Source organism: Spinacia oleracea, chromosome 4 (assembly GCF_020520425.1).
Source record: "Spinacia oleracea cultivar Varoflay chromosome 4, BTI_SOV_V1, whole genome shotgun sequence".
NCBI lineage: Eukaryota > Viridiplantae > Streptophyta > Magnoliopsida > Caryophyllales > Amaranthaceae > Spinacia > Spinacia oleracea.
Genome location: NC_079490.1, coordinates 186,968,002 through 186,980,088, shown reverse-complemented (window position 1 = coordinate 186,980,088; position 12,087 = coordinate 186,968,002). Strand labels below are relative to the sequence as shown.

Genomic DNA, 12,087 nt, shown 5'->3' with positions numbered 1-12,087 from the left:
AGAGAGAGAAAGTATTTAATTAATAGGGAGAAAAGTAGATATTTTATTAAAGTAATGAAAGAAATCAGAAAAAAAATTCAGTCACATGGGGTATGGGACCCATCAGCTGTTACATGGACCAATCAGATTTAAGCATACAATGACTCACGTTTTTTTTGGCTGGAAATTAAGCCCAAACAATTGATTTCAGTTTTCCCTCCAAATTTTCCCCCCAAATAAAAAAACAGGGGATTTTTAATTTCCCTCCAAATTTTTGAGGGGTTGACATAGTGAATTCCCTTTATAAATAGGGTCACTTTCCCCCCACAAAAGACCAAAATCTGACTTATACCAAGTTCAATAAATACAAGCAAAACACCAAAATTTCTTCCTCAATTCAGCATTAAATAGCAAAAAAACAGGGGACTTAATGGCTTCAGATCAAGAGGATGACGATTTCCTCGGATTTTCTGATGATGAAGGCGATGGCATTAACTCCGATTCTGACTCAGAGGTAGGTGATGATGCTGCTGACTTGGTACAAGCTTCTCAAAATACTGCTGCTGATTTTGGGGACATTGGGTTTAATGAAGATGTACCAAACAGCACTGAATATGTACAGCAAGTACCAGAAGTAGAAGGGGAAGGGCACCAGCAAACTACCAACTTTCAAGAGGTACCATTTCTTTTTGATTTGAACTTTCCACCACCATCAGAAAATGCATCACCAATTCATCATCAAACAGCAACACCCAGAACAGATCATCATAAGCCTAGGACTCCTAGAATAAATAATGAATTGAGGCTTGAAATTTTGGTGTACCTGCTGAATAGAAAAATTCCAGATTCAGAAACTCTTTTGTTTGGGACAATAAGGGATGCAGCCATAGAATTTGATTACAACAGAAAAACCATAGGGTCAATATGGGACAAAGCAAAGAAGCAGAAGGCAGCAATGAATTCATATGTGGTGGAAAGTAAGTATCACAAGTGTGGCAGGAAAAAGGTTCAAGTCACATATGACTCTATTGCACAAATAGCCATGGGGGACAGAACATGCATTGTAGATCTTGCAAGAATGCTCAATTTGGGACCAACAACAGTATGGAGGCTCATCAAGAGGAAAATTATTAAGCCACACTCAAGTCCCTTGCATCCAGGCATTTCAGATGCATGCAAAATGGCAAGGATGAGGTGGGTACTCAGACTAATAATGGATTACACTATACCACAGGAACCAACTTATTACAGCATGTATGACTTCATTCATATTGATGAGAAGTGGTTTTATTTGACTCAAAAAAACCAGAGAGTTTATCTTGCAAACAATGAACCCTATCCACATAGAAGTGCAAGTTCAAGAACCAAGATACCAAAATTCATGTTCATGGCAGCAGTAGCCAGACCAAGGTGGGGTGAAAATGGGAATTGTGAATTTGATGGTAAAATAGGCATATTTCCATTCACAAATGCAGTTGCAGCCAAGAGGACATCAAAAAACAGAGTAAAGGGGACCATTGAAACAAAGCCAGTGAAGTCTGTGAATCAAATTGAAACAAGGGCAATGATGATCAACATGCTAATTCCAGCAATCAAGGCAAAGTGGCCACCACATGAAGGGGAAAAGGTCATCTATATCATTCAAGATAATGCAAAGGCACATATATTGCAAAATGATCCTGAATGGCAACTACACTACAAACAAGATGGGTTCACTTTTGTGTTGACTCAACAGCCAGCAAACAGTCCAGATTGCAACATCTTGGACTTGGGATTTTTCAGGTCAATACAATCACTTATGCACAAGAAAATGCCTAAAACTGTGGAGGACTTAAGTGGAGCAGTGTATGATTCTTTTAATGAGTTGCATCCTAAGACATTGTCTAATGTGTGGATGACATTACAGTTTGTTTCTAATGAGATTCTAAAACACAAAGGCAACAATGATTACCAACTTCCACACAACAAGAAGAAGATTTTAGAAGATGAAGGCAGACTGCCAGAGCAAGTCAAGGCACCTATATGGGCAGTTAATGAATGCATGCAACTCTATGATGAATGGAAAGCAAACCACTGAAGCAAGGTGAAAACAATTAGATAACTTTTTGTGTTTTGGGGACATGTTTTTAAATTGACAAGTAAAACCAATGTGTCACTTTTGTAAGCTTAAATGCAAGCATAACATGTAGGCAAAACATTTTGTAAGCATATCTTTTGGAAGCATCAATGAATGAATCTCATGTTTAAGTTTAGTAAAGTTTTTTTTCCATCATTCTTATTCACATCAATGTAGAGTAATCAAGGCAAGGCAATAAACATCAAATGAGTACATAACAAGAACAAGGCAGCATTGGCAGAAAAAGTACAAGGCACAAGAGGTAAGGCAGCATTGGCAACACTATAAACAAGGCAGCATTGGGTTCTTAAGAACAAGGCAGCATTTGCAATATCACAACTCTAAACACATCGGCTTCAAAATGGAAATAAATAATAATATCACATCATTTTCAGATGGAAATTATTCCCATTTTGAAACCGATGCGTCAAAAGATGTAATTTTGACAAAAACAATCAATTCATCATTGATAACACATGGAATATGCCTCACATAAACAAAGATTCATAAATATCTCAGAATGTCCCCAAAAATCATTGAATCAAACCCTTTCCAATTAAACTTAGCTCCTGAAAAACATCATGGATGCTAATGGTGCATGAGTTTGATTGAAAAACAAAGGGTTTGACACTCATAAAATGAAGACTCATCACAGATCACAAGGCATAAGTACAAAAACTTTATCACATCACATCTCTAAACACATCGGCATCCAAATGGAAAGAATGCATATCACATCATTTTCAGATGGAAATTCTTCTCCATTGGATGCCGATGTGCCAAAAGATGTAATGGACAAAGAAACAAGAACAAAGCAGCAAAAACAAGGAAGCAATGAACAAGGCAACATCATTGACTCTCAGTTAAGTTGTTTTACATCATTGACAGATTTGTTTCTAAATGATTTACAACCTCACCACCAATTCACCAAAGGGGATACTAGATCAATCAATGATGTGACATGATCTGTATTCCCTTTGGTGATTGGTGGTGAGGGACATGTTTAGAATCAAATATCTCAGGTTATCAACACATACATCACAGATCAGAAACACTAACATCATTGAATATCAGAAACACATTATACATGTTTTGCAATACATGAATTGCCTCTCCTGTCTAACCTGACATAAGATCTCAGAATGTCCCCAAGCATCATTGACACAAACCCTATCCCCTAACACTTAGCTCCGGAAGAGCATCAATGATGCTAATGGTGCACAAGTGTTATTGGAACATTGGGTTTGAGTCTCAGCAAATGAAAGACTCATCACAGATCAAGCATAACAATAACAATCAACAATGCATCAGATCACCATGAACTGATCAAAGCATAGGGTTTGAACCTCATCAAATGAAAGACTCATCACAGACCTCCACTGATTCATGGGACATGAAGCATTAAACAGATCATTAACATGTAGGGTTTCATTTCTCAGACATATTGACACACATCATTGATCAAGTAGTTTCAATACTATCATATCTTTAACATTCTTCTGCCGAATGGAATGATTGATATTCACATTCCATTGTGTGAAATGACATTCACTCCGTTCGACAAAAGAAGTTAAAGGACAATTATCAAAACAAAGATCTCAGAATATCAACAATCACATCATTGAAGATCACAAACCTCCTAATATTGATCTCAGAATGTCCCCAAGCATCATTAAAACAACTCCAAACCACAAACACTTAGCGCCCGAGAAATATCATTACTGATACTAATGGCAGCACGAGCATTTGTGGTTAGTTGGACTTGTTCCTCAGCAAAAAAAAGACTCATCATCGATCACAATAAATAAAGGGACATTATTGTATCCTAAAGGGACATGCTTGGACATTAAGCATTCAACACCAGGCCACACTGAGAGGACTGAAATAACTCAAACCCTATCCCCAAATTATATTCATTTCATGCCTTTACTAATCCAAAACATAGTTATACTGATCAAATCTCATACTCACCAAAGCATCATATTTATCATACACAAAACATACCATAAAACAGGGGACATTAAGCCATCAAATCATGTTCATCACACAGACAACATTCCACAAAATTTCATAACCATATGGAAACACCATCATCCAATCATCATTATCAATATCAATTTCATAACATCATTATCTAACATCAACATCCATACAACTAATCACAACATCATCATCCAAACAACAACACCCCTGGCCAACAACAGATCACAGTTGTTGGCATCCACCTTATGACTCCACAGCTAGCCAGCATTCAATAAAATGAAAAAAGGGAGAAAGGAGACAGACTTATCTAAGCATCATCAGACGCTGAAGCCGATTTTTTTCCCTTCCCTCCTTTCTTTGAGGAGGGATAACCAGATGAAAGTTGTCCTGGAGACCCAACAGCATCACCATTCTCATTTTCACACTCTCCAACATACACCAGATCAAATGAATCAGACCCACTTGGTTCCTTGCAATCAATAGGGGACAAACAACGTGATTAGTGCCATCATAAAATAACAGGGGACCATGAATTAAAATCAGATTTAATCAAACAACTCAAAATAAAGTTCCAAATAATTTCAGATCACCATGGTTACCACATGCAATGAGATAAATGAGAGCAAATCACACAATAATTCCATTAAAATCCAACTAATTTTCGGAATACATCCAGATCCCAATTTTACCCAAAAAATGTGAAATAATATCCCAAATACATCCAGATCCCATTTTTAACCACATGCAATGGGAAAACAGATCAACAAAACACATGAATATTCCGATTTTCTTCAAATAATTTCCAAATAGCTCCAAATAAAATCAGAACTCAATTTTAACAACATGCAATGAAAAAACAGAGCCCAAAATAATATCAGAACTCAATTTTAACAACATGCAATGAAAAAACAGAGCACAAAATAAAATCAGAACTCAATTTTAACAACATGCAATGAGAAAACAGAGCAAAGAATAACATAAAAAGCCCGAATGAATCCAACAAATCTCCAAAAAATTCCCAAAAAATTCGAAAAAATACCAGATCTGCATTTTTAACACATGCAATGGGAAATCAGAGCAACTACTCCAGAAAATAATCCGAGTTTAATGAACAATACTCCAAATAAATCAAACATTTATCAAATCCCACTTTTTTAGACATGCAAACATTCATCAAACCATTTTAATAAAACCGACATCAATAACCCTAAATAAATCGCAAAAAATCAAAATTAATACCTCATCGGAATCTCCTTCACCGAAAAAACGCAGATCTGAGGGAGTGGGTTTCCGATCGTCATATTTTGACTCAACCTCCTCTCCTGGCTCCACTTCCCTCTTCCGAAACCATTCTTCCAAATAGTTTCGAGTACTCGTATTTTCTTTTTGGGCCAAATACAGATTGTTTTTATATTCGGCGGAGTAGGAATGCTCGTTATTGGGACAGTTGCACTTGGATCCCCAATCACAGTTGGAATCGGGGATTCTTTGACCAGAAGTTCCCACCCCAGAATCACCTCGAGTTCTAGACAAAGAAGAACCCATAAAGTACCAGAAAAACAGAGATCAGCGACGATTAGGGACCAAAAAGGGGACAAAAATAGAGGGGATCTGATCGGAAAATGATTCCGAGTAATTTTTATGAACGTTTTTCTGCGAAAACGTTTCAGATTTGCGAGATTTGGAGAGGAAAACCCAGATCAGAGGCGGAAAACCTAGGGTTTTCTCAAGAACAGGGGAGGAATTTTAAGAGAGAGAGAGAGTGAAATAAGAGAGAGAGAGAGATCCGAAGAGGTGAGAGAGAGAAATCAGAATGAGAGGTGAGGGAGGGATTGTGAGATAGGGACGGGTAATAAAGGGAGGGGGGGTAGGGTTAGGTTAATTAATTAAATAAGGTGGGTGGGGTAAAAGTGGGTGGGAAAGGGTAGAATCTTAGGGTATTTTTTGTAAATAGTGGGGAATCTTAGGGTAAATTGGTAAAAAAACTATGGCCAAAAATAGTAAAGATTCAGTAGGGGAAGAACAAAAAGAAATGCTAAAAAAGGAAATGGGAAGAACAAAAAGGAATGGAGGGAGTACCATGTAATAGGAGTACATTTGTTTCTAGAAAGGAAAAGAGAAAACCAAAAAAAAAATGTTGGAAAAGGTAAATAAAACACGCTCAATACACCATACACCTCAGAATAATTGGCCCAACTCAAATAAACAAAAAATAAAATAAAAATCAAGCTATACTAAAAATTGGATGAATAAATTTGGACACCAATTTTTAGCATATTAGATTCAGAATATTATTTTCCATAAATTATGGTGGTTAAATTTTATCCGGAATTTTTATTCCATACTAATTCAATAAACTCGATATCTCGGGATTAAGTCTTTATCAAAGGATTCGACCAAATATTTTAGTTACACTTACACATATTAGATTTAAAGTTTTAATAATTCTACATAGTTCTAATCCGACAAATATATATATATATATATATATATATATATATATATATATATATATATATATATATATATATATATATATATATATATATATATATATATATATATTTTGACGGGGAAGAACAATTTCATTAATAATCAGCCATACGGCATCTACAATGATAAAATAGATCTGTATACCACAGATTCAAAGAAAATACATAACTGTTACAATCAAAACAATTACTATTCTGCATCCTAAAGTACATCTCGTACTCCACCGCTTCTAGCTTAACGCGAGCAGTGATTTTCGATGTTTTCGCATCTTTCCAAGTAGAGCCCTTCGCAATTTGCGCACGAATTATTTTGATCGACGAGTTGAACCTAGAAAACTCTAGGAAAAACCCAAATAAATTGGGAACAATTCAAGAATAAATTGGGAACAAAATCAAAACAAGACAAATCATAAAGAAAAATAATGAAACAGCAAAAAAATTGAAACCCTAAAAGATGAGAGAGAAGAGAGAAAAAGAAGAGAGAGAGGTCACTCTATAAGTTTTTAAATAAGACATTATCAGATCATCATATTTTAAGAATTTACCATACGTTTAAACCATCTAATCCGAAGGTATAAAGTTCCGTGCCCAAATTTTCCCACTTACTATCAAATCTCAACAAAATGGACACATTCCCTGTTCTAATTCTCCAACTCCAAATCGGCATCCATTTCGAAAAAGGAATAATTCTCTCTCCTTTTATAATCTTAAATTCCCCCTCTTTATCCATTTCTAACCATTTCAATTTTAATTAACACAAATTCTTATTTACAATGGGTGTACAATAAATAGTGTACACCGGAGTAAAAGTTGACTCAAAATGCTTAAAAGTTACATTTATATAGATAAAAGTTATCTATTTTTTAATGATAAATTTTTTCATTTGAATAAAAATTATTTCTTCAAAATCACTAATAATGTATAAATTAATCATTTAACCCTTTAAAATGTTTATCTATCAACTTTTTAATTTTATAATATAAAAGTTACAGAAAAATAAGTTAAAGTTACGAAAAACTGCATAAAAGTTATCTTGGTGTACAATAAATTTATTGTACACCTTGTGCGCGCAAGACCTTTTGTTTAATTAAATTCTCTCCCAACAATTTTAATTCCATGACTATTAACGACTCGAAAATTTGTGCCATAATTCTTGATTTGGATGGTACCCTTTTGGATACAGGTACATAATCTAAGCTTTAATCTTGTTGGGTATCTTCAATTTCTTTTTTAATAAGAAATTTGATTGAATTTTTGCATGCAGAAATTGCGACAAGAAGTGTTTTGAGGGACTTCTTGGAGAGTTATGGGAAAGTTTTGATCACTGATAAAGAACATGGGAGAATGGGAAGAACACAGAAAGAATCAGCTGTTGCCATTGTTAAGAATTATCAACTTCCTCTTACTCCTGATCAATTTATTGCTGAAATTACTCCTTTGTATCGTTCCATGTGAGTTTTCTTTAGCTAATTTCTTATGTTTTTTTTTATTAAAGTTTTGGTACAATTTGTCTGTTTATGTCATTTGGAAGAGATGATTGTGGTTGTTGTTCTTTTTACAATTTATTGTAGATTTATTTTTGTTAATCTTTCTCTGTATTCCATTGATAATGTGGAATTTATTTTGTGGGCGACCACGGGTGATAATTTCTTGGTTTATCATTTTGGGCTCAAGGGTTTGGGCGGCTAACTTTTGCGTAAAACATCCTTACCGAAAAGACCATTTTGATGGTTTAACTAATTGGTTGCATTGCTTAATTAATTAGTTTCAGTGCTTAACTAATTAGTTTCAGTACTTAACTAATTGATTACAGATCATAACTAATTGGTTTTATTATTTAACTAATTGGTTTCATTACTTAACTTATATGACACCAATGTGATCTTTTGTGTAAGACCGCCTTATATAAAAGTTTGTAGGGTTCGGGTCGTTGTTGTTGTTGTTGTTAAATTTGGTTAATGCACTTGATCTACTTATTTTTAGCAAGTTCAGCGACTCGAGCATTTCTACAATATAGCATATTAACATTACTCTAATGCCTCTCAAGTCTCAAGGCCTAAACATCGATTCGTACCTAGTAAATAGTAAAACATGCCAAAAAGACACATAAAAGAAAGAAGAAAGAGCATCTTGTTTTAAATGATTTGTCCAGGAAACCATGTTAGATGTTTTTATAGAAGAGTAGTAAACATTGAATTTGAATGTTCGTAAAGAAAGTGGGACGATAAAATGAGGTTGAAGGAGTACAATTTAACGATATCCCAAGACAAGTGAAGTAAACTAACAGAGTTTTTCAGCAGGGGAAATTATGAAGGAGTAGAGTGTGAACTTCTTGGATTATTTCTTTGCAATGTCACAATCTGTTAGCCTTTACTCTGGTCAATTCCCCCCCACACCTTAACATATAATAGCATGGTATTGCCAGTTTGTCACTGGTCGCAATTTGGATTATACACCCGGGTGCACAGTGCTCATTGTGCACCCTGTTTTGCAAAGAACATCGGTTCAGATGTTAAACAAATAGAAGGATATTGTCTCTTGTTCAGGTGCTAAGCAAATTAGTGAGACTCGTTTCAATTGTCTGTTAAAGTGATATAAATTCTTCAATATATACTGCTGTCGAAGTTCCTATCTGTGTCCTGAGTTCGTTTCAGGTTTTCTTATCTGTTACATTTTAGGTGGAAAGATGCCAAAGCACTTCCTGGTGCCAATCTCCTTCTCCAATACCTCCATAAGCATCAGATTCCGTTTGCTCTTGCCTCAAACTCTCTGCGTGAATATATAGATGCCAAAATCTCACATCAGAAAGGTATGAATTTCCTTTGCCTTTTAGTATTGAAAGCCAACTATGCCTCTTGCTGTTAAATGAAAACTTCATAACTATGCCTGTTGTCTCTGAAAACATATACTTTTTATTATTTGGTTAACATTCACCTCATTCACTTTTAGTAATTGAATGATAAATGTGTTATTTACAATGTTGCACTCTATTTTGTTAATCTGACATTAGTTAAAAATAAATTGGAGGACTACATTCTAATTGTGTACATATTGTGAAGTACATAAATATTCCTTTGCCAAACCTCCTCAGACTATCAGCTTTACTTTCTAGCTAAGAGTCTTGTGCTAGTTCTAATTGTTAGCAGGTCAAGAATGCCATATTTTCTTTATGGGGGACTCATGAATCCGACATGTACCTCTGAATCTTGATAATAATATAATTCAAAGAGATAAAGAGAATCAATACGATCACATTATGTTTCGTTGGGAATTTTCCACCAAAGTGCTGATCAGTGATCGCGAAAGAACTTCTCTCAGATTATTGTTTCTTTGTTAATATCCTATAATTTTGAAATTGAAATGAGGAGTTCTCCTTCTGTCTAGCACTCAAACATAGTGATCTTATTTTGAGTCTTTGAAGCTATTGTGTTGAGACTTGTGAGTTTAAACCAGTACTATTTCAGTCTTGTATTTAATTCTATTTCATTTGAAATGTGTTTGCTTTAATTTTGTGAAGGATGGAAGGAGTGGTTTTCTGTCATTCTCGGAAGCGACCAGGTCCAATCAGGGAAACCTTCTCCAGACTTGTAAGACATTTAGGCTCATGTGATGAATATTGCTCTGTGTTATGGCCTGAAATGTTTCATACTTTCCTGAGTAGAAAACTACTGTAACATACCAGTGGCACAAATGCGAGGGGCTTTCTGTAAAATCTTGAGTTTTTGACACAATTTGACCTCAGTGTGACTAATGGCCATTTTATCTCACAAATGTGTAATTTTGGATCAATTTACTTATCATACAGATATTTACCTATTTTCTTCTCTGCTGAAATTATTTTCAATTTTCATGATGCCAGATACCTGGAGGCTGCAAAAAGAATGTCAGTGGATCCCAGTAACTGCCTTGTTATAGAGGACTCTTTGTAAGTTGTATTCTGCAGAAATTGTGTTCAAGTATTCATTATTTTGCAGGAAAGTTCAGAAAGTCAGAAAGTCACAGATTGTCTACTTAGTTTACGGTTAAAAATGGTTATGTATATTATTATCTGAAATAAGTTGCCCATTCTCTCTAAAATATGTTACAAATTTTCATATTTTAACCAAAGGTGTAATTGTCATAGTCATTGGTTATATTTCTTTTGTCTACTAAATCAACAGGATAGGTGTTAAAGCTGCAAAAGCTGCTGGTATGAAGGTAGTGGTTGTTCCATCACAGTCTGAAGCCGATGCTGCTGCTTTGGCTGACCTCAGTCTTCATTCACTTCTGGATTTCAAGCCCGAGTTGTGGGGTCTTCCTTGTTTTGATCAATGATTCAATGTGGTCTCCCAAATACGAAGTAGTTATCTTCTCAGCTTATCTTATCTGCCATAAATGGCTTTATTAATAGCAGAATTAGCCAACCAAATGATCCTTTACATCAAGTTTATGTGCTAGTTTTTGGTTAGGCTACAATAGGGGTATCAAGTACTCCCTCCGTTCCTAAATAAGTGTCACATTTCCATTTTTGGCGTTCCCTTATAAGTGTCACATTTCTATTTTTGAACATGTACTTTTCCCACTTTTCCATACACTTTTCACATTTTTTCATGCACTTTTCTCACTTTTCTAAAAATCATAATTACTTTTACTTACACATTCTACGCTTTTCCACTTTTCAATCCCCAAATACACTTTTATTTGTACTTTATTCAATTAAACAATTATCTACTTTATCCTTTCCCCCAAAAAAACATTCACAATCATTAACTCTTACACACTTTACAATTTTATTAATTACCGTGTCCGATCTCAAATGTGACACTTATTTAGGAACGGAGGGAGTATCAACAAAGACATGAAAGTTATACTCCCTCCGTATTTTTTTAAGAGATACACTTGGCCGGGCACGGGTATTAAGAAGAATAATTGAATGAAATAAAATAATAAAGCAAGTGGGGTTGGATAGATATTTTAATAATTAAATAAGTGGGGACCATGTCATTTTGGTGGGTGGAGGATGGGGTGGGTTTATGAAAATATTTGTTTAATAGGATGGTGGGTGAGAGGGTATATTAGATGTATTATTTAATTAGATGGTGGGGTTGATAAGTTACTAAAAATGACAAGTGTATCTCTTAAATAAATACGGCCGGAAAAGACAAGTGTATCTCTTAAAAAAATACAGAGGGAGTAGTCCCTACAACTCTGAAATTCGTGATTATATCTGTACGGAAATACAACAATGTCAAACAATTTTATATATATATATATATATATATATATATATATATATGTATGTATATATTTGTTCAGTTTCTTTTCATACATACGGAGTACAGTAGCAATTAACATTCTCTTATTGGAAACATATTCTAGGGGCAACTATCTTTAATGCTCACAGTACGTGTTCTAGCTCATGCCATGAAAGTTAATTGCTTATTGCGTTATACATCCACTGCCTTGGCTCTGCATGTGTGCATAATACTTGACTAGGGATTTCGAGGAGGCAAATAGTATTTTCTTTAGTATTAGAGG

The 12,087-nt window shown here is 34.8% G+C and overlaps 2 protein-coding genes across 3 annotated transcripts; one reads left to right on the top strand and one right to left on the bottom strand.

Annotated features, from left to right (window-relative positions):
* Positions 1–2,741: 2,741 nt before the first annotated feature.
* On the bottom strand, positions 2,742–6,229 carry LOC110785622 (uncharacterized). The gene is made up of 2 exons (XM_056843341.1): positions 5,318–6,229; positions 2,742–4,547 (listed from the first exon to the last, which is right to left on the bottom strand). Exons 1-2 carry the CDS (start codon positions 5,621–5,623, stop codon positions 4,386–4,388), a joined length of 468 nt encoding a protein of 155 aa, XP_056699319.1. The 5' UTR covers positions 5,624–6,229; the 3' UTR covers positions 2,742–4,385.
* An 811-nt stretch (positions 6,230–7,040) lies between these two features.
* LOC110782660 (bifunctional riboflavin kinase/FMN phosphatase) lies at positions 7,041–11,086 on the top strand. 2 transcript variants are annotated; one of them, XM_056843336.1, is made up of 7 exons: positions 7,041–7,325; positions 7,662–7,753; positions 7,835–8,021; positions 9,225–9,379; positions 10,088–10,157; positions 10,430–10,495; positions 10,731–11,086. In XM_056843336.1, the coding sequence occupies exons 2-7, from the start codon at positions 7,687–7,689 to the stop codon at positions 10,882–10,884; spliced, it is 699 nt and encodes a 232-aa protein (XP_056699314.1). In that variant the 5' UTR covers positions 7,041–7,325; positions 7,662–7,686; the 3' UTR covers positions 10,885–11,086. The 2 variants fall into 2 exon arrangements, with proteins under 2 accessions (XP_056699314.1, XP_056699315.1); XM_056843337.1 differs by having other exon boundaries at positions 7,051–7,325; positions 9,249–9,379.
* The last annotated feature ends 1,001 nt before the right edge of the window (positions 11,087–12,087 follow it).

Coding starts and splice junctions, on each gene's coding strand:
- LOC110785622 (XM_056843341.1), bottom strand. CDS start 5,623: ATGGGTTCTTCTTTGTCTAGAACTCGAGGTGATTCTGGGGTGGGAACT. Junction 4,548..5,317: donor GTGAAGGAGATTCCGATGAG/GTATTAATTTTG, acceptor ATTGATTGCAAG/GAACCAAGTGGGTCTGATTC.
- LOC110782660 (XM_056843336.1), top strand. CDS start 7,687: ATGACTATTAACGACTCGAAAATTTGTGCCATAATTCTTGATTTGGAT. Junction 8,022..9,224: donor ACTCCTTTGTATCGTTCCAT/GTGAGTTTTCTT, acceptor AGTTCGTTTCAG/GTTTTCTTATCTGTTACATT. Junction 10,158..10,429: donor GGGAAACCTTCTCCAGACTT/GTAAGACATTTA, acceptor TCATGATGCCAG/ATACCTGGAGGCTGCAAAAA.